The sequence below is a fragment of the Aquarana catesbeiana genome, linkage group LG09, assembly GCF_042186555.1.
Source record: "Aquarana catesbeiana isolate 2022-GZ linkage group LG09, ASM4218655v1, whole genome shotgun sequence".
In the NCBI taxonomy this organism is placed as follows: domain Eukaryota; kingdom Metazoa; phylum Chordata; class Amphibia; order Anura; family Ranidae; genus Aquarana; species Aquarana catesbeiana.
In genome coordinates, this window is record NC_133332.1 from 232567965 (window position 1) to 232590961 (window position 22997).

At 43.2% G+C, this 22997-nt stretch overlaps 1 protein-coding gene across 2 annotated transcripts in view; it reads left to right on the forward strand.

Moving 5' to 3' along the window:
- Positions 1–22997, forward strand: part of NPDC1 (neural proliferation, differentiation and control 1) — a 151885-nt gene that overhangs the window by 113604 nt on the left and 15284 nt on the right. The window contains exons 1-2 of one of the 2 annotated variants that reach the window (XM_073599939.1): positions 2593–2792; positions 22490–22579. In XM_073599939.1, coding sequence (XP_073456040.1) covers positions 2687–2792; positions 22490–22579 — 196 coding nt within the window. In that variant the 5' untranslated portion in view covers positions 2593–2686. Of the gene's footprint in view, positions 1–2592; positions 2793–22489; positions 22580–22997 lie in introns of those variants that run through there. The other variant, XM_073599938.1, reaches the window with a different exon arrangement.

Consider the following 22997-nt stretch of genomic DNA (forward strand, 5'->3'; position numbering starts at 1 on the left):
CATGTTGTCCAGTTAAATAAAGTTAGCAGTGTTTGAAGTGCACAGGGTCTTTTTCTTGTGCAGCTAGGATGATAGACACACCCGATCTTCCATGAGGGTCGCTCCGTTCCATGCTTTGGAGCAGCTTATTCTAAAATTTTGCCAAAGTTCAGAGTGCATGTTTATTCATCTGTGAAAAATGGCAGAAAGAGGAGGAGCCATGCACAGACCATCCCGACACAGGGGAAAACCGTAATAATTCTGCGCAGACCTCTACAGGGTACCAAATCACGTTTTTATTGCTGTTCATACGTTCGACAAATAGGAGTCTATGTATTTTAGAAAAATTTGTTGTATGAATGTGACAAACATTTACAAGGCCGCAACAACAAGTCCCCATATTTTATTATGATTATTTTTTTTTTTTATGACTGTAAGCACCATCTAGAGGAAAATACTACATAATGGACACGAGATGGCATAGGAATTAATCGTATTCTATATTTATTCCATGTTCATATTTCTTGATCAAATCACACGGCCCAGCTGCATTTACTACGTACATGATACTTTAATGATTTTGTATGTAATCAATTCACTAGAAAAACTTTTTTTGGCCCTATTTCTTTTGGGGCTCACAGGAGTGCACTTAGTTTCGCACTCCTGTGTTCCACATTCAGCTGACAGCGGGCTAAAGTCCGCTGATGACTGATCTCACAGAGCCAGTCCAGGCTCCGCAGGGTTCCCGACAATAATATCTGGATCTACCCAAAGGCTTGACTGTCAGCTGGCTTAGCCTGTCAGCGCACTGCTAAGAGCCTGAGCCAGCCGCTCCCCATCATCCCTCCTCCACCTTTTCAGCCTATCGCTCCAGTGTGCTCAGAGCAGACCGAGAACTGAGCAATCGGCGGTCTTTGATCGATCAGTTCTTAGTGTACAGTTGGTGGGGGACAGCTGCAGTTTGGATCCATACTGCAGCCATCTAGGTGAGTATGTATGTTTGTTTTTTTGTAAACCTGCACTTCTCTTTTAAGAATATCTCCAGCCTCCTATGTCACTCATTGATTCTATGAGCAGAACAGAAAGGTTCAGGGCCAAATAAACTGTGCAGTTTGTATGCTTTCTGATGCGCTAATACGCATTTTTCAAGATTCCGATGAATAAAGATAGTGGCTGTTCCCATGGCAGCTGTTTTGATGCATTTGCAACAGGTATTGACAAGCTTTGGTTATTGCCTGTTAACCCCATCCACCCCAAATTCTAAATTAGGGTTGCATCGATACCCTTTTTCAATCGGTGAGTACCATGACTTTCGGTCAGGTACTCGCCAATACCGTGTAACGATACTTTGAGTTGCGATTTGAGCCCATACAGTTTGATGGTCTCAAATTGCACTGCAAAGAATCGCATGTGAGTTGAACAGGAATGTGGTGTGATTCCTGTCCGAATCACATGCAGTTTCCCCACTGCTCCTGTGTGAACCCAGGCTTGTCATAATGATTTCAATCTGGGTTCACACAGGAGCGGTGTGGGAAACCGTATATGATTTAGACAGGAGTAAAACGAATTCCTGTTCAAATCGCATGGCATTTTTGCAGTGCAATTAAGTCCCCGTTTCACACGTATGCGGGTACCAGCACAATTCCAGTGTGGGTTCCCGCATCGCATGTCAGTCGCCGGCGGTTCACACTGACATCTGGGAAACGCTGCAGGTGTCAATGTAAAGTTAACGACACCCTCAGATCGGTTTGCAGATCGCAGTCTGAACTGTCAAATGGTGCAGGAATCGGATCGCATAGGTGTGAACACCCATGCAATCTGATTCCAGTGCGGACCAAAAAAATTGTCCTGCACTATTTTGGTGCGAATGTGATGAGATTTCAGCAATACAGTTTGTATGGCTGAATTTGCATCGCACACACATCACATGTGATCTGCACAGCAATGCGGTGCGAATCTCATGCAATGCCACACAAGTGTGAACCCGGCTTTAAGCCCATTTGTTTTGTATGGGCGCAAATCGCATCACAAAGTATCAGTTTAGGGTATTGGATCATTTTCACGAATACTGGTGAAAATACTCCTTATCGGCATCGGTGCAACCCTATTGACAAGCCCTGCCCAATGCCTGTTAAGCCTATCCACCCCAAATTCTAAATTCAATACGTGCGTCCAAATGCTCGCCAGGAAATTCACTTTGACACATGACAACGCACCTGCCTAATGCTACAAGAAACACCCTTCTGTACACATGCTTAGATCATAATTGGCCCTAAAATGAAGATAAAAATAAGAACTTGCAGCAGTTAGAAAACAAAGATTCTGCAGCTGTTTATATCCGTTTATAAATGGGTTTGAATAATTTATGGAGAAAAATGTATAACATGAAATATTCCTTTCAGTTTAGTGAATGGGCCCCTATGTCTATATGCCTGGCTGCTCCATGATACGTCATCAATGCTGCATTATTTGTGCCTGGGTAGAGCCGGGGTCCTCCAGGTTTGTTGATGTGTCGGAGGTAGTTTGCTCCCCTCTCGCTGATGCTGTGAGCTGTGATTGGCTGCTGCCCAGTAGCAGTGCGTGGGAAGAGAGGAGAGTTCCCGGCTGCCCACACAGTCTGAGCTCACAGTCACATCGCTGTATACAGAGGCTGTACTGCAGTGCCTTACCTCCCGGCTGCTGCACTTTACCTGCTCTCACCGGCAGCATGACAGCCTCAACCCTCACCTTTACCAACTGCCTGTGCGCCCTCTGGTCCCTGGGCTTCGCCTTCCACTTGCACTTAAAGGAGCCCGGTTACCGACATCATAAAGGTAAGTCATCGATTGCATGAGCTTGTATCAATGATGAGGGGGATTCCATGCAAAGCTGCAGCGTCTGCTGTCTTTGTATCTGTCACTTCTAGCAGGGTGATGGTGCCCACACACATACAGATCTAAATGAATGATTTCCATTACTTGATCCTAATGGTTAAAAAATTAGCAAGTTGAAGACGCCACAACCAAATTGCACGTCAGTAATTTAATTGATCTGTCAATGTTCAGCTTGAAAGCTTTGCTTCTGTGTTTGAAGACCAGAAATCCACTTTTGATGGCACAAAATCAATCAGTTTATCGATCTGGATTTTATATGCGATCAAAATGGTTTAAAAATCGATCCGATGATGATCACACTTTTTTAAGGTCCTTCTAAATGAATTGGCAGGGAATCCTATGACAAATCTGTTACCAATTGCTGGGTGTAGGACCTGCCCCCCGAGGTTATACATCATGGGTGCTCAACCTGTGGCCCCCCAGCTGTTGTGGAACTACAAGTCTACAACTACAAGTCCCATCATGCCTCTGCCTTTGGGAGTCATGCTTGTTACTGTCAGCCTTGCAATGCCACATGGGACTTGTAGTTCCACAGCAACTGGCGGGCCACAGGTTGAGCGCCCATGCTTTACACTGATATAAGATAGCTGTGTTTAATGTCACATATTGATTTGACTGTTGATCGCAGAAGCGCTCCTTGCAACACCGCTATCACCGAGATTCCTGATCTGTTGAAGTGGAATGTTTTTCTATGGTAGGACTGATCTTCGGACGTGTCTGTCTGTCTTAAAAAAATTGACAATTACAAAGCGAACGTGCCATTTCTTTCAACCAAAGGCACCATTTTTATAACCTGCATTTTGTAATGTGATATTTTGTGTTTTGCGTACATCCGAGAATGAGGACAGCTCATGTTTATGAAGCGACCGTCAGAAGAACACCGTATGACTGAGTGTGATCTGATGTTCCTGGGTGGTCTATCACAACAGGTCCACTTAGAGCTTATCTCAGCTGTAGGTGTTGTATGTATAGATCTCATTAGAAATGTAGCAGTTCGATCTCTTATTACACGATATGAAATTAGCTGTCCTCTGTAACGCTGGGACCACTCTGCGTTTTGTGGGCGATTCACCCGGCAGACTGAAGCAGCACACATGTCGTTAACACTTGCCTGTCCAAATCAAGGATAAGTAAGCTGGTAGATTTCCCAGCACTACAAATGATTTAGATGTCTGGGGCGCTCATCATCACCCCTGGTGTAGTCCTCAATGGCCTGATCTGTTATATTAGGGATGGCAGGGGGCAGGATGAGAGCTGCTCAATCCCAATCGGAAGCTGGCCATACAGAATTTCATTCAGAATGTTTCATTTTAAGAATATTCATTCAATTTTCTAATCATTGGAGAGATTATCAGTGTTCATTTTTGACTGCAGTAATAAAAAAACATTTGAAGGAACAGGATGGAATTTTTTTTTCTCGAACAAATGAATTTCTGACACTGAATGCGGTTTTCGTTCAGGAAAGTCCATTTGTTCCAAAGTCAATTGTTAAAGCAAACAAAATTTTGAAGTACTTTGGAAGGACAATTTTCTAGCCATCAAATGTTCTGAGCAATTTCCTAAAATTTTTCGTATGAATTTTCCCTCAAAAATGTATGGCTACTTTAAGGTCACCACAAAAGACTCCACTTGTGATTTGGGTGTAACTTAAAAATGTGTGATTTTTTGGGGGATAAAGTAAGGAAGCGTTAAAACAGTTTTTTTTTTGTTTTTTTTTTTTGCTGTCTGTGTCCTATTGGTGAGATTTCCCTACACTTCCTGTCCTGGTAGTGCGAGAGAATCTCTACAAAGGCGAATTCCATGATTACCCTCACCTCCCATTCTGGTGATAACTCCTCATTTTAACTTTCCCCTCACTTTTTTGGTGACAACAGTAACTAGGACAAATAGATACATGGGTCATAACTAAAGTTCATTACTGCTTTGTAAGAATGTGTAAATATCCATGGCCTGGTTACAGGTCCACTTTGAAGCCGAACTTGGTGAACATAGCCACTCTCTTCTGGGCACTGCATTATTAAAGGGTGAATACTAACCTGTCCAATGGTCCTTCACCGGTGCCATCATCTTCTTCTGAGTGCCGGTCTTCGGGCCCCTTCATTGGCCTATGTATGCGCAAAAGCTAGTCATTCGGGCAGTAAGAGAATGGCACTGTCAGCTGGGCTGTGCATGCGCACCTCAGTTTAAGACAGCAAACAGGCAGGTAGGGGCATTATATTGCAGAAGTGACAGTGCGTGTGTCTTCTGTGATAAAAGCCTGCTTGTTGTTTTTACAGTGGAACTTAAGTTCAGCTTTAGGTCCACATTGAACCAACATTTTAGGCTCCATTTATGGAATTCAGGCCTTGGTGTCCCAAAGAGAAAGAGTGTACTCTGCATTACAATATTGAGAAAATTCTGATTGGTGGAGATGCCGGTCACATGACTGATTGTGTGACCAGGGTTTCCTCCTCCCGGCTTTATTTGCACTCGTTCATTGGAATGGGGCTTTGTTTACATCAGAGTGAACACTTTTGTAACGTACAGTGCTGTGTTTCATAAATGTACATTTTTTTAAAGCCGTTGTTTGGTGGTGGTAAGGCCATACCCTTACTTTATATTCGGGCCCCTTAGTGTTTATGGGGTCCACTTGGTCTCGTCACATAGTTAATACGCTTGATGGGACTTTTCCTTTTTAGAGACCTGGCTGCAGAAACCAATGTCTGAAGGGGTCTGATTACACTTGTAACCCAAATTTGATTATCGATTGTCAGCTTTAGAGCCATGTCAGGCGGTTGAACCTTTTGCTGGTGACACATTGTTATCAGGACCTGTTCACAATGCCTGCACAAGTGCTTCCTTTTGGCACACGGGGCGCTGACAGTTTGCTGGGCAGTGGCTGTTTACAACTTTTTATAGATTTTTCTTTTAATTTACTGTAAGTGTAACTCTCCATTCAGATCTCCACACAACAGTGTGGTGCACTGTGCTGTGGTGACCTCTGGTGCCATCCCATGTGCTGAGGAATAAAGTGGCATGTCTGCATTTTTCATATGGTTATGAACGGAGCTCATAGAAACCAATTGTTTTCTGTGTGCCCTTGCCGTGACTGGCGTTGATCCAGTGCCAAACAAAATGCCAATCACTGCTTATAGTGTGAATGGGCCATAAGTCTGGCAACCATGTCCTCCTATGGTGTTGCTCCATTGTTGGAACACTGCAGAATCCCATGGGGTAGTTAGGGCACGACTCCATAGAAAAGATAAAGGCGTTTCTTAGCAATCCTGCCTCTATTGAGTTGTGACCAGTGAAGGGATCGCACGTCTGATATCTGTCTTAGACTTGATGAGTGGCGTGCTGTGACATGGTCCAGTGCCACTTATTACCATTAGGGAGAGGATAGAACCCTTTCCTTTTCTGATATTACAGATCTCACTGACAAATATAAACTGTTCAGCTTATACCAAACCGTCACCAGTCTGTCCAATGATTCCCAGTGCCGCCATCTTGTTTCTCGCCCAGCAGTGAAGACACCTCAGCCCCTTCTATCAGTCACATCATTGCTCTCTGCATGAGTTAGCAGCCGGGGGGGGGGCTAGAGATGGAGGGGGAGTGGCTCAGAGCTCAGGAACGAGGACTTAGAAGTTGACTTTTCACAACAAGTCTAAACTTGATATCAGTATCAGTGTTTAGCCGGCAGAAGGAGTGAGAGTGAATGTGCTGATGAAGCAGACTCTGAAGACACATTTACATACTCGAGAGTGAATTGATTCACTTTAAATATGGTTTAAATAATCTGCCTCTATGATGTTTGGTGCTTTTTCTTTTTTTTTTTTTGGATACACTGGGGAACGGTTGGATCCTCGGTGAGATTTTTATTTCTACCTGGGTAGATTTCCCATCACTTCCTATTCCAATGATAACCTATGTATCTGGAGGTAACTAAAGGTAATAGGAGTTTGGGGCGCAGTTGGACTATGAGGATGCACATTGGTGGGTTTGGTATAGGCTGTTTATATGTGACCGTGGTCTTTGTAACTGAGAAACAGAAGTGGGCTGATTTTAAAAATACTAGTTGACCTGGAGTTATGCTTGTCCTTTGGCCTCAAGACTTTGGGTCACTGACCTGAAAAAACGGGGTGCAGCTCAGGAATGCTTGCATGCATGTTCCAGGTTAGTGACCTAAATTTAAAAGCTACAGCCTCCGAATATAAATCTTAATAAATCCATCTTCAGTAAGCTTAGGGAGCGGTTTTGCTATATAGGCTTTTCATGTTAAAGAACATTGAGTGTGTACTGGTTACAAATGAGGTTGCTTAGTTAAGTCTGACGGTGGCCATCACAAGGGCACCTGAAGCTGACGCTCTTTAACTTCTAGGGGTTTGTGCAGCTGGCTACCCAGCATGCACGACTAGTTCTTGCGCCTGCGCAGTAATCGCACTGTGCGGCACGTAGAGTAGAAATAACGCCATGCCACAAGCATCAAGAGGATGACCGTTGACTCCTGGGATGGATGACACCAATATTCCAGGATTCAATGAGATGTCATAGTGATTTAGATCACCTAAGCAGACAGATCCAGAAGTGGAGTCAAAAAAAAAAAAAAAAGTATTTATAAAAAAAACAGAAACTTCCAATATCCAAACATTAAAGACTGGAGCATTCACATGAGATACTTGTGGAAGAGGGTGAAGATCCATTGTAACTAAAGGCATTTCTCATTTTGGATGAATTAAGGGAAGGTTATAACCTTTTTTTTGCAATCTGTGTCAGATTGGGGAGATTTCCCTTGACTTCCTGTCCCATAGCCATAACAGGAAGTGAGAGGAAATCTCTGCAAAGTGAGAAATCTCTAATTGTGACCAGAGTCACCAGAACTGGTGTCACCATTGGAAGATTTCAACTCTATTCCTGTTCTGGGGACCACCCAAAATTTTGAGGTATCTTTCTCTTTTGGTAAAATGGTCATATTAACATATCGTAGGACATTGACAGAACATACTGAAAGGGTGAATCTCTCTAACCGGATCACAGACAGAAATAAAAACTGACAGGTGGCGTTATCCCTCTCCACTCTATCCAAAATAGAAAAAAAAAGTTCTACCTTTTAGTTGTACTTTAAAAAGTACCCAATCACAGGGTCGCGATTAGCTTATTTATTTCAGAAAATGTGTACTTTTAAATAAAATCTTGTGAAAAATGTACACTTTGTTATAAACAATGTATTTCTTAGATTGTAAGCTCTAAGGAGCAGGGCCCTCTGATTCCTACTGTATCAAAGTGTATTGTATTTGTACTGTCTACCCTCAAGTTGTAAAGCGCTACGTAAACTGTTGGCGCTATATAAATACTGTATAATAATAATTTCTTGTGCCAAAAGGGAAGGGTGGTCATTTTGCAGTTGGCCTCTAGAGGGCAGTCTGACTCCACTTTAAGAACAACACTATCTCAGAATCTAATCCATCCATAACAGTGATATTTCTATTACTGGTCAATAGGGGGTGCCAAAGGACCATTGAAACCCACTGTATGTAACTGCTGAAATGTAAGTTCTGTCTATCCCTCCACTAGTATGAATGAATGAAGCATTGTGTTCAACATTATAGCTCTTTTCTTAGAGTTTCAGTCCATCAAAAACTAGCAGACAATTTCTTCCATCTCTTGGTATCCATTAAGGCCTGGTTCACACCTATGCATTTTTCTAGTGCATTTTCAGTTTTAGAAACGCACTATAATCCATTTAATATGGTTTCCTATGGATGTAGTTCACATCTGTGCATTTTATGGAAAGGGCCAGGGACTTTTTCCGGTTTTTGGTTCCATAGCCTTCAATGGATCAAAAACATGTATTGAAAAATGCAAAATGCACCTGAAATGTGCAAATTTGCAACCTACATATGTGTGAATCGAGCCTTAGCGGGGTGTCCACTCTCTCTGCTGGATTTGTCTTAACCTCCCTGGCGGTTTTCCTGAGTGTGGCTCCTGGTTAAATTTCAGCACCATTAGTGGTAACCCCAGAGCCACACTCAGTATCCTGGTGCGGTGTACTTACCTTGTCCCCAGGATCCTGTGATGCCCCCCCCCCCCCCCCCCCCCGTCTGCGGGCTCTGTCCTCCTCCGAAGCCTCTCTGTGCCAGGCTCCGTTCCCTGGGAACGTCGCGATGCACGGGGGCGGAGCCTGGCGGCAAATTCAAAAGACTGTAAAAATCATAACACATACAGTACTGTAATCTTACAGATTACAGTACTGTATGAAATCATTTCACTTCCCTTTTGTCACCAGTGCTTTGTCCAATGCAGTTTTATATTATAAATACTGTTCTTTCTTCCTGGAAACTGGAGATTGTCCATAGCAACCAAAAAGTGTCCCTTTACGTCAAAAGTGGCTTTAGACCAGCTAGAAAACAGCGATAGTAAATTAGAACACTTGCAGAATTGAGCGATAGTGAATCGTGGGGAAATTTATTTTATCATTATAGTATTATTTTTTTAAATTATTTATATTTATTTATTATATTATAATTTATGATTTTGTGTTTCAAACTTTATCACACTCTGGATATCTACTAGACTCTTGGTGGACAGATTTAAGTGTGTTATTGTTAAGAATTACAGACCTACAATATAAAACTCCAAATTTCCATGCAAAATAATTGTACCGCTTTCAGCACCTAAAATCCGAAATAATCATACCGCCAGGGAGGTTAATTTTATTTTCTGGTGTGTTCCATGCAGCAATAGATCAGAACATCAGCGGGTGCTGTTGTGAAGCGATTGTTGTGCTGTCAGGTTTGTAGTCCAAACAGCACATTATCACCACCACACCAAAAGTTTTATTGGCCACCAAAACCAGCAAAATTTCCAAGACCCCTCCCTTACTGCGTCCCAAGCATTGCAAAAGACGTCCAAGAGTGCTGGACCCAAGTGGGGAAGCCTCGTTTGCTCTCTAGATTTAAGGAAGGCGGCTCTCTGTTAGGCAGGATATCGCTCATGGAAAGGCCAGAGCAAAGTATAAAAGGATGAGAAAGCTGCAGGTTAGTGCCAGTCTAGTAGAAGTTTATTATTATTGATAGAAGAGAAGGCCGATGCGTTTCAGGGGCTCAATTACCAGCTGACTACAAATCCGTCATCATGTTAAGTGTTGCCTTGCGTTTGCTGTCCAGTATAACCTTCTGCTCCTGCCAAGCCCTAATGAAGGGTATGTTCTGAGCCCCCAAAATGCATCTGACTTTTTATCAAAAATAAAAACTTCTACTGGACTGGCAGTAACCTGTGAGGCTCAAATCCTTTTACACTAAACTCTCACTGCAGCCTGAAGAAGAGGTCCTCGGTGGCCCCAAAATGTAGCTGCTTTTAGTGCCAAATAAAGTTAATTAATAAAAATGTATCTAAAAAAAAGAAACCCCAGAAGAAAAATGTAATATATTGTATGTGGTGGTGGCGTTGGTTTACCTTTTTCAGGTGTTTTTTTCTTAGATTTTCACCTGGTGATTCTGCCAGTAACACACTTCCTGTCCTACAGTGACAACGCTCATTACTTTACTGCACCGGCGGAGGAGCAGCGTTGTCAGTAGTCAATGTCTCATCTCCATAACATAGGAAGCTGGTGTTCTCTAGTCCACAGAAATGAATGGGGGAGGCTGATGACCTTGTTTGAGATTTCAATCAATGCTCAGAACGTTACAAGCACATTGGATTTCTGGCGGGATCAAGATTTTTTTTTTCTGTTCTTGTATGCATAACTTGAAAAAATAAAAACAAATGCAGCCACCACATCTAAGACTGATGAGCTGAAATATATTACATATGTGTTCCTGGGTTCAGATTTAGGCTTGGTTCACATATATGCGAATTGGATGTGTTTTACCGCATCCAATTTGCATAACGTGACTCGTGCCAGTGGAACCATTTTTTGAAGACTTTCTCATTTAGGCCTTTTTCCGTGGCCACCAAGTCCTCCATTGCGTGTATGTCCCCATCTCTTTTGAACCACGGAACGGCTTTTAATGGAGCCGGTTCACACATGTCCAGGGCAGCCACGGTCCATTTCTGAAAACAGTCCTGTGGGATTTTTGGTCTGGTTTAGGTGCGAATTCAAGTACAAATTTGCACCTGAACCGGTGAACAAAACAGCACTGGACTCCGGACTGCAAAGCACAGCCGGACATGTGTGAACCTAGCCTAATGCCCGGTACACACAAGCAAAATTTCCGTCGGAAGTGCTGCTTAACTTTCGACCGTCAAGAACGCGGTGACGTACAACACTATGACGGGCCGAGAAAATGAAGTTCAATGTTTCTGAGCATGCATCGAATTGTTTCTGAGCATGCGTAGGAATTTTGCGTGCCAGAATTTGTACAGACGATCGCATTTTTGGATAGGAACTTTTCCCGACCGAAAAATAGAGAACCTGCTCACAATCTTTTGCTGGCTGGAATTCCGCCAGCAAAAGTCCGATGGAGCATACACACGGTCGCATTTTCCGACAAAAAGCTCTCATCTGAGTTTTGCTGGCGGAATTTCCGATCGCGTGTACACGGCATTAGAGTTTTGGTGTGATAATCTGCTATCATGTCTACCTCTATGGGCTGCACAGCCATGTTGTAGAGCAGTGGTTCTCAACCTCAGTCCTCAAGTACCCCCAACAGGCCATGTTTGCAGGTTTTCCTTTATCTTGCACAGGTGCTTTAAATCAAAGTCAATGACTTGGTATTTTGGACAGCTATTTTATCTAAGAGAAATTCCTAAAACATGGCCTGTTGGGGGAACTTGAGGACAGGGTTGAGAACCCCTGTTGTAGAGGACAGTCTACTTCTAATACATGGGATCTCACAGGTGTGCTGAGTGTTGGGATGGAAATGAAGCCATGGCAGGAGTGGAACCTACAAGGAGGAAAGGTGTAGTCAGTAGGACAATGGTATGAGCCCCTAGCCCAGACTGTACAGTCTTATCTGCTATAGCATCTTAGGTGATCCATAGACATTGAAGCATATTACAAGTGCTACAGATTTTAAAGAAAATTTGCAGGGCCGATTTAAACAAATCCGTTTCTTCTGCTCATTGGCATAATTATCACTTTGTTTTTCTCTTCAAGAACTTCAAAGAGGTGTCGGTGTAGTAGGACACTTATCATCTCAGGGATGTGCCACCTGTGGACCCCTCCATGCAGGGAGGAGGCCCCTCTGTGTTTGCTCAGCCATTCCTGGTTGTGTATTCGCTGTCTGAAAAAAGGTGACAACAGGTAAAGCCTTTGATCATGTGTTGTGTTCAGAAAAAAATGTCGCACCTGCAGCATATTGTGCTAGTGGAATTCCCAGTCTGACCAGTATCATCAACCCCCCCCCCCTCAATATACAGTTGCAGGAAAGATGGAGGCTGCCTTCTTCTGTCTTCATGACTTGGAGTCATTGACTCATAACCAGTATGAAGAGAGGGACCTATTGGGGGATCTCCCGATATGCATGATAACTCCTGAATATTTCAGACTAGTATCTATATGTGTAGGATAATCACCGGGTCATTGGTAATATAGTACAAATGTCTGATTGCTCATGGAAGTGTGAATGTTCCAAAGAAATCAAGGCATGCTCAAATGGCTGGGAAATTATTCATACACATTATAATTGTATAGGATAAAGAAAATAAGTTCTTCAGGTTCAACTTCAAACAGGAAAAAATCCTTTCTAACCCCCAACCGCAACAGTTTAAATCCCTGAACCATTATCTTACTGAATTTTTAGAAATGACGTAACCATACTTGTTCTTTTGGATTGGCACCCAACCCCTTTTTGGAGTCTGCTATTTCCACTAGAACTTCCAGTAGAAGTTTATTCTGCTCTTTTACAGCTCTTACAGTAAAGAACCCGGTCTGCTTCTTCAAAAAAAACCTTTTTTTCCTATCACAGGGGAAGCCCTCTAGTGTTTTGTGGAGGCCTTAAAGTGCCGCCCAACCAACTGCTACTTATACTTTTCCTTTGCTTCTCCACCACACTGTTAGCCCAGAGTAAAGGTAGACAGGAGCATTTCAAATAAAAGCCCAGCCTGCAAAGGGCAATACATATAACTAAGTTTGTCTTGCTGCTTACACTACCGATATTGGCTCTATTGCAGAGCTTTGGGGGCTGCAAAATATTCTGCAATCCCGCTTTGCACTTTGGTTTCCCCTGCATTACTACTGTGACCTATAGTGGCGGGTGAAACCACAGCGATCAGAGGGAGGGCCCAGACACCCAACACTCCCAGAAGTAGGGGTGCCACCTTTTCTTCAAGTCAAACCCAAACACTTTAGGGGCGCACAATTTTTTTAATAGTGTAAACTATACATATATTTTGCTATTAAATAACATTTCTAATCATATGAAATTAATAACAAGAGTCCCCCTTTACATCAGAGTCCGCAGAGTTCCCCCTTTACATCAGAGTCCACAGAGTTCCCCCTTTACATCAGAGTCCGCAGAGTTCCCCCTTTACATCAGAGTCCACAGAGTTCCCCCTTTACATCAGAGTTCGCAGAGTTCCCCCTTTACATTAGGGTCCACAGAGTTCCTCCTTTACATCAGAGTTCGCAGAGTTCCCTCTTTACATCAGGGTCCACAGAGTTCCCCCTTTACATCAGGGTCCACAGAGTTCCTCCTTTACATCAGAGTTCCCCCTTTACATCAGAGTCCACAGAGTTCCCCCTTTACATCAGAGTTCCCCCTTTACATCAGAGTCCACAGAGTTCCCCCTTTACATCAGAGTTCCCCCTTTACATCAGAGTTCCCCCTTTACATCAGAGTTCCCCCTTTACATCAGAGTTCCCCCTTTACATCAGAGTTCCCCCTTTACATCAGAGTTCCCCCTTTACATCAGAGTTCCCCCTTTACATCAGAGTTCCCCCTTTACATCAGAGTTCCCCCTTTACATCAGAGTTCCCCCTTTACATCAGAGTTCCCCCTTTACATCAGAGTTCCCCCTTTACATCAGAGTTCCCCCTTTACATCAGAGTTCCCCCTTTACATCAGAGTTCCCCCTTTACATCAGAGTTCCCCCTTTACATCAGAGTTCCCCCTTTACATCAGAGTTCCCCCTTTACATCCGGGTCCGCAGAGTTCCCCCTTTACATCCGGGTCCGCAGAGTTCCCCCTTTACATCCGGGTCCGCAGAGTTCCCCCTTTACATCCGGGTCCGCAGAGTTCCCCCTTTACATCCGGGTCCGCAGAGTTCCCCCTTTACATCCGGGTCCGCAGAGTTCCCCCTTTACATCCGGGTCCGCAGAGTTCCCCCTTTACATCCGGGTCCGCAGAGTTCCCCCTTTACATCCGGGTCCGCAGAGTTCCCCCTTTACATATGTATACATAGATGCAAATAGTGTATTTTGAGAAATAAAATAATGGAGGTGGATATAGACGCATTAAAATACAAGCGTGCCTTTATGCATTTAAATATCACAATTTTACTGATGATTCACGCAGGAACCTTTGTGCCAGAAAGAAAGAATGCTAGAAAGACTTTTTTCATCTGGCGAGAGATCTCTTTACCATCCAAGTCCTGACTAGGAGCTCCTCGGAGGGTAGTAGGTATAAACCTCTGCAGGATGATCTATCAATCAATACATGTACCTTACTAAAGGTGGATAGGACTAGTCGGCTGGTTGCTGTGGGGCTGTCTGCGTCTCCCTCTGCGGACGTGTAACAAATCGATAACAATCTCATAAGCGTTCGATCATCTAATTACAGTGATCATTCTCCTCCAGCAAGAAACAAAAATAAAAACGAACCCACATTAATAATAGATGAGTTTAATGTACCTGAGCTTGAGGGATACTGAGATCAGTGAGCGTCTCTGGGGTGTTTTTATGAATATTATACCAACAGGAACATGTTGTAGCAATCACTCGGGATCCAAAAGACTTGTCTGCCGTGCAGAATGGAGGAGGAGACGAGGATTCTCATTGGTGGCTTTGGGGCAATGAGGAACAAGAAACTTTTCTGGTAAAACAGTTCATAAGCTGAAGCCATTCATTGATCCTGTACTGATCACACACGTTGCAATCTGATTGTACAATCTCCTTTTAGATCTACAAATCAGTATGTAGTGCAAGGACCTGCCTGATTGGGTACAAATTGATTAGATTTTGGTAGATCTAATGTTGATTGTACAGAGACTGTACTATCAGATTGTAACATGTATGGTGTGCCCAACAAATGGGGGTTTATTTACTAAAGGCAAATCCACTTTGCACTACAAGTGCACTTGGAAGCACAGTCACTGTAGATCTGAGGGGAAGATCTGAAATGAGGGGAAGCTCTGCTGATTCTATCATCCAATCATGTACAAACAAAAATGCTGTTTTTTATTTTCCATGCATGTCCCCCTCAGATCTACAGCGATTGCACTTGTAGTGCAAAGTGGATTTGCCTTTAGTAAATAACCCCCAATGTGCGTTAACCTTTAGAATAAGATCTGAATTCTCTTTACTAAAGTCAGATCAGCCCAAGAAGGATTCTGATTGGTTCCTGTGAGTATTGCACTTTCCGCTTAGCCAAGCTTGCTTTTGCCCAGAACATGAACAGAACTCAATAGACTTGGTTACATCCAAAGGATTGGCAGCCCAAAGCTGGACATACACTAGGAGATTTTTGAACCAATATTCAGGATCGTATGAAAATTCTCAGAACATTTGATGATTGACGAATGTTGTTTCAAAAGTACTGTAAAATTTTATGTTTTTTTTTTATCTGCTTTGGAATATGAATGGACTTTATCAAAGGAAAACCCCGTTCACTGCTAGAAATGTGTTTTTTCCCTTCTGCTTCTTCGAACTTTCTGATCACTGCATTCGGAAATGAACATCGATTTGACCCCACTAACAATAAGAAAATCGAACGAATGTTCTAAAAACAAAACCTTTTTGAGCAAAATTCTACAAATATAGAATGGCCGAGTTCAGTTTAGACATTCAAACTTCACAAATAACTCCAAGCAATACATTTTACTAAAAGCAGAAGCGGTTCATTTACACGTTTTAATGCAATGTGTCCAATTTCCCCATAATAAAATGTGTGTCGGTTCCCATCTAAGCGCTGCCGTTTCAGTATGTTTTTTAAAAAAACACGTCTATTTTTGTTCTGCGATTTAATGTGTTCGGAGGCCCATAGAAGTCAATGGCATTGCATCAAAACACAAACATGCGTTTTGCATTGCAACTTGACGTTGCAACATATATTGCGTTGGCAACAGTCTTGGACAATGGCTGTTTGTTATTCACAGCAAATCCGAAATTCAAAAACACATTAAAAAGCTGTACTAAAAAATGCATGTCAGCACACAAAGAAAATGCATAACAATGCACCTGCCTAAAGCTGCCCATACATTATACAATTTTCTAATTCAATTTCCTTTAGAATTAAATTCAAGTATGTAGTGCAAGGGCCTGCCTGATTGCTTACAAATTGAAAGCTTTTAGGTTTGACCTCATATTATATGGTGCGTTTTTTTGGTGCTTTTTGCAGAAACGCCCTACAGTTCATTTACCATGGTTTCCTATGGGACACGTTCACATCTATGCTTTTCTCAGTCGCTTTGTTTTAGGAAAGGGTCAGAGATTTTTTTAAACTCAAAACGGTGCTTTTTTTTTTTTTTTTTTTTTTTTGCTTTTTTGGTTCTATAGGCTCCAATGGAGAAGCTACAGAAAAGCATGTCGTTTTTGCCGCGAATTGCGTTATGCATTTTTTAAATCTGCCCAAGGACAAATTGGCCAAAAAAAAAGCATTAAAAATATGCAAATCGCTGTAAAATCGCAAAAAGCACGGCAGAAAGGACCAAAAGCAAACTGCATAGGTGTGAATTGAGCCTAACGCTTTCCAAAAAGCGCATGCTTAGATTGAATTTGTGAAAAAGAAACAAATTTACCTGCAATCAGCGCGTCTCGATTTTAAATTAAAAAAATAACTAATCAGATTGAACCCTTCAGGGTCGATTTACCAAAACTGGAGAGTGCAAAATCTGGTGCAGCTCTCCATAGAAACCAATCAGCTTCCAGTTTGCTGCGTTTGACGTGCGTTCTAAGTGCATACCAAATAAAGGAATACCACGCCCACTGACATGAGCCCTTAGACCCCTTTCACACTGGGGCTGCCCATGTGTTATGCTGGCCATACACTATACAGAAAATCGGCCGAACCCATTTTTGACAAACGAACGTTCGACCGTGACCGCAAACGATCGTGCCATCATATAATGACCGATAATCTGTTCAGTGGACATGAATAAATAATTTTGTGTTCGTTTTTTTACATATACCTAGTGCAGGCAGTTCGGACGGGAAACACATTAACCTTGCAATTTATCGTACGTTCGGCAGTAATTTTCCAAACATGCCGTTCGTTTTTTTTCCACAAAAACGTCACAAACGATTATCGATTTGTACCCACTAACTTGCCGAAAAACGAACGAAGTGTCCATACGAACGATTTTTCGGCCGATTTTCTGTATAGTGTATGGCCAGCATGAGTTGCTAAAGTATCGCTCGTTTTAGCGGAGCTTTAGCGCTGTTTCAGCGGCACTTTTTGGCTGCTAGCATGGTGCTTTTAACCCCAAAGAAGGGGTTAAAAATCGCCCGTGTTGCGGCGCTTCCGAAGTGTTTTTCAGGCGCTTCGGAAAGCGATGCCCATTCATTGCAATGGGCAGGGGCGTTTTTGGATCGCTGTATACACCGCTCCCAAACTGCCCCATAGATCCTGCTTGCAGGACTTTTTCTAAAGCACTCAGGCGGCATGGGAGGCAGTTTTCAGACACTATTTCTAGCGCTAAAATGTCTGAAAACTGCCTCAATGTGAAAGGAGATACTGGCCATACTCGTATTTATCTCAATGTCCAGTCTTTATGGAAAAAGTACCAAAAAGTGATTGTTCCAGGAGCTATCAGTTTCTCCATACGCTTTTGTTTACGATCATGTAAAGTTCATTGGACGAGATCAAAAAGGTGGAGAGAAGTGATGATTGCCCAATTAAAAAATGTAATATTGAAACAATAAATCAAGGAGCTACCCGAACAATCTGTGGAATTTTTATCAGTCCCTCACATTGATTTACATATGATTACAATGTACAAATATATCAAAGATGACTCCAGTAACTGTGATAAACTGGTCACTTTAAGTTCCTGAAGAGGACGCACAAGAAAGGAGATTTAACCTGAGATTGCTGAAAGGGTTCTTTGCTGATAGAGCAGTAAAAATGCGGAACCCCATCCCCCTGGGAAGCTTAGAGGGTCAACAACTTAAAAAAAACCTTTAGATGTTTTCCCCAGGGAGCAGAACACGGCTGGGTTCACAATTGTGCATTGCTGGAACGCACGCAAAATCCCGCAACACACAAAAATGTGCAGCCCTTATAGACATGCAGTGGTGCCATTAATTCTTAGCGCCATTCCCGCACATCTTCCTACCGCACACAGCAAAATGAATGCTAACAAAGTAACAGCGATTTTTAAAAAGGGTCCTTTGGTGCGTTTTTCATGATTGTGAGCTCCTTTGCACCTGTATAGGTGTGAACAAAGCTTGGGATTTTGCTATGGGCACACAAACGCTTTCAGTAGTGTTTCTACTAAATATAAGGAACAATGGTGTTCTCTGAGTTAGCTTGCTATTTTGGACAATGTTTATCCAACATTTGGCCAATATGGGGAACTGTCCCGTGGTTTATAGAGTCAGCACAGATTCCTGATTGTTGTTGACTAGCAGGGATCCCAATAAGTGATTCTATTGTGTTCAGGGTGAAAAGCACACCATGAATGGAGGGAGGTTGGACGCTTCAATTCAAGCCTTTCTCTGCCAGGCCAGGCCTCATTGGTTTGACATGTTTACCAAACACGGTTCTCTGTCCAGCTAAAGAAGTGCCGTCCCATGTAGAAGCCCACAGGGGGGGAAAGTTGGCCGGCCCAGTTTCTGCAGCCATCTGCTGTATCCCGATCTGTCCTGTTCTGGCCTCATTACCATGTGTACAGTCCTATGCCTTGCTATTCAGGTGGAGGAAAGAGACTCGTTTGCTGAGTTCTGGGAATGGAGGTGTGATGTGCTAATCAATCCCGGGACTCCTGCCGTGTTTTCTGAGCCTCTGATCCAGACATTTTTCTCTCAATATACAAAAATAATTGGCTTATGGCACCCATATTGTATTCCTGGCTCCGCCATCTTACGTCCTGGGGGCAACACCTGAAAATGTACAACATGCAGATTGGGGAGGAGGGGGAAGGCTTTACTCATTAACATTCTTGTCTTGCAGCATGGGGAAGCGTGGAATGCCTTCCATCAAAAGGCAAGGAGTTTGGGTATAGTCCTCCTGATTTCTCCTGATTTCATGTCTTTCCTACCTGTGGTCCAGTTTTTACCTACAGCATGAAATATGATGATTTCTTCATTGGCATCCCAATTAGATGATGGAGGGATTGTTGTACAGATTGGAACATGTGTGGCCAGCTTTTGATAAAGCAAGGACCTACCTGACTGAATATAAAATTAAAGTAGAACTTCAGTCCCACTCCTTATGCCCCGTACACACGAGCGGAATTTGTCGGAAAAATCTTGGATGGTTTTTCAGATGGAATTCCGCTCAAGCTTGCCTTGCATACACACGGTCACACAAAAGTTCTCTGAACTTTCGACCGTCAAGAACGCGGTGACGTACAACACTACGACGAGCCGAGAAAATGAAGTTCAATTCTTCCGAGCATGCGTGAAATTGTTTCTGAGCATGCGTGATTTTTTGCGCGTCCGAATTGCATACAGACAATCGCATTTTCAGATAGGAACTTTTCCCAACCGAAAAATAGAGAACCTGCTCTCAATCTTTTGCTGGCTGGAATTCCGCCAGCAAAAGTCCGATGGAGCATACACACGGTCGCATTTTCCGACCAAAAGCTCTCATCAGAGTTTTGCTGGCGGCATTTCCGATCGTGTGTACCGCCATTATAACTCGTGTCTAGATGTGCTGAAAGGCTCTGCCCGGCCTTTGGGTCCTGGCAGAGCCCGTAGACACGTCTGGGCACACGCGTGTGATTTCCTTCACATGCATGAAGATATTTTATCAACGTTGTACAGAGATTGTACAATCCAATGGCAATGTTTGTAGCCAGCTTTAAAAAGATTGTACAATCAGTCTGTGGTTTGGGTGGCCAGTCTTTATGGAGGAGTGGAGTGTGATTGGTCCTATAATGTGGAGTGAGCCCCAGTATGTAGTGACGGTCTATTACTACATAAAATTAATTATGTTGGGGTGTCATTCCTGTCCTCCAGGGCTCCTCATACTTTGCTGTGGTACACTATATTAGCAAAAGTATTGGGACGCCTGCCTTTACTTGAACTTTAAAGGCATCCCAGTTTTTTTCCGTAGGGTCCAATATTGAGTTGGCCCACCCTTTGCAGCTATAACAGCTTCAACTCTTTTGGGAAGGTTATCCACAAGGTTTAGGAGTGTGTCTATGGGAATGTTTGACCATTCTTCTAGCAGGGCATTTGTGAGGTCAGGCACTGATGTCGATGAGAAGGCCTGGCTCACAGTCTCTGCTCTAATTCATCCCAGATGTGTTCTATCGGATTGAGGTCAGGACTCAGTGCAGGTCAGTCAAGTTCCTCCACCCTAAACTCGCTCATCCATGTCTTTATGGACTTTGCTTTGTGCACTGGTCCAAATCATTTGGTGGAGGGAGATTATGGTGCGGGGTTGTTTTTCAGGGGTTGGGCTTGATCCCAATAATTCCAGTGAAGGGAACTCTTAAGGCGTCAGCATACCAAGACATTTTGGATAATTTCATGCTGCCAACTTTGTGGGAACAGTTTGGGGATGGCCCCTTCCTGTTCCAATATGACTGCACACCAGTGCACAAAGCAAGGTCCATAAAGATATGGATGAGCAAGTTTAGAGTAGAGGAACTTGACTGTCCTGACCTCAACTCAATAGAACACCTTTGGGATGAATTAGAGTGTAGACTGCCAGCCAGGCCTTCTCGTCCAACATCAGTGCCCGACCTCACAAATGCTCTTCTGGAAGAATGGTCAAACATTCCCATAGACACACTCCTAAACCTTGTGGGCAGCCTTCTCAGAAGAGGTGAAGCTGTTATAGCTGCAAAGGACGGGCCAATTCAATATTGAACCCCTGAAGACTGGGATGCCATTAAAGTTCATGTGTGTGTAAAGGCAGGTGTCCCAATACTTTTGGTAATATAATGTATGTGTCAGCACCTTGTCACTCTTCCACACTGAATGAGGGTGCTCTATAATGTTTTACAGCTTCTTGTTGAACACTTCCTCATGCCCAGATGCTGCTGCTGTCTCTGTTGAGTGTCATGGCCTTGTCTCCTCTGCTTTATTACCTTCCACTTCCTACCTTGCTGTGTGTGACCAGAGTCATGATCCCCCTTCCACTGACAATAGGATTAGTCGTTAAGCCGTGCTGGTGCTGATGGGGTCACTGCTTTGGGGCTTTGTTGTATACTGATGTACAGTAAGAGTATCCAAGCAGGAGCCACAGGCAATGTGATCATCACTAGAGTAAAGACCTACCCCAAACAGAACTAAATGAACTGGGCCATAGGAAGCCTTCATCTCAGAGACTTAACCCCCTTCCAGGCCACAACCATGGTGTCCATCTCTAGCGGAGGGATTAACCTGTTATATATAAAGGATCGGATCATGGGAATCCATTGGGAAGTGTGAAGTCCTCATTTGTCTTTGTACTGGGCTGTAGAAAGGGGGTCTCATCCTTCGAGATATACAAGAATACTGGATGGGATTGCACATGTAGAAGGTGCACTAAGCCAATATATGAATTTTGATTGGAGCAGGTCTTTAAATTTTAGCCACAATGTTGGCATGGTGGTTGTACCCAAGTTGATCAATCAACTTGGTACATTCTGCCTGCCTATACATAGTTTGAATATCTGGGAATGGAACTGTGTATGGCCTGCCTTAGATCTTTGGTGGAGTTCTCTACACAATCAATGTATAGAACATCACTGGTTGCCATACCGCAAGCAGTGTTTTTGGTGGTCTTAGTAAATATTAATTGACTACAGGTTAAAAATGAACTAGAGATGGGATTTTCAAGATGGGACCCCATTTGTTTTATTTATAAATCTAGTAAATGAGTGACACCTTGAAAATCCCATCTCTATTTAACTTAACTGTTTGTCAATTCCGGGATGTGATTTTGGTTTACTCCACTAAGGCCAGATTAAGTCGCATAGTTTTCTGGTTAGATTAGGATCATTTTTAATAAATGAAACTGGTCTGGTGGAGGACCAATCATCCATCCCTCCCTTGTACAAGGCAGTACTTACCAGTATGTGGCAATCCTTGAAGAGCACCTGGCAGTTGCCATTGATACCCAGTATGGTTGACTAATGTACACTTCTGAGGGCAGCAAGGGTCCTAGTGATTGGCCCCTAACACTGAAGTACGCTCCGCCATACCCAGAAGTACCAGAATTCCAGTACAGCTGCTGGGTTGGAGCTGCAGGAAAAAGTAAGCATACGTAGCGTCTATGGTGGGATTAGTGGTTTTTCTTTCATGGCAGGTTCTCTTTAGATAGTAAAATTCTTGATATATTATAATTTTTCTTAGTGTATGTGGACTTTTCTTTTTCACACTTGTGACATGTTTATTTTTCCCTTTTCAGTGGCCTACAACATTCCTGATTCCGAGATTGACTTCCTGGCTTCCATGCTTAAGGAGAAAGAGCCGCACGCTGTCAATTTAGCTGAGAATGGTGAGTGTGACATTGAAGACCACGCCAAGAAATAATAAACAGGAGAGGGCACCCATATACAGAGGCAGCACCTGAAGGGACAGGGACCCCTGAGCAGCAGGCTGTAAATCTCCTTTCACTTGATGTTCAGTGATTAGCCGGTCACCGGACAAGTACCTCATTGTCAGCCGCCTGCAGCCAGTTGTGTTAAATGACCCATAAAGTGACAAACACACTGCAACATCTTCATGTCATCATGTTAATGGCCTCAGGCTGGGCTGTATGAATATTCACTGCTGGCTTGTGCCATTGTCACGCCTCAGTGGGCTCAGTGTCCTGTTATTGGGACACCCAGGTACAAGGCGGAACATTGACATTCCAGAGTGCTTTGCCTTGTGGACCAGAGTGAAGGATTGCACTTCTGTTTTCAATGTGCTAC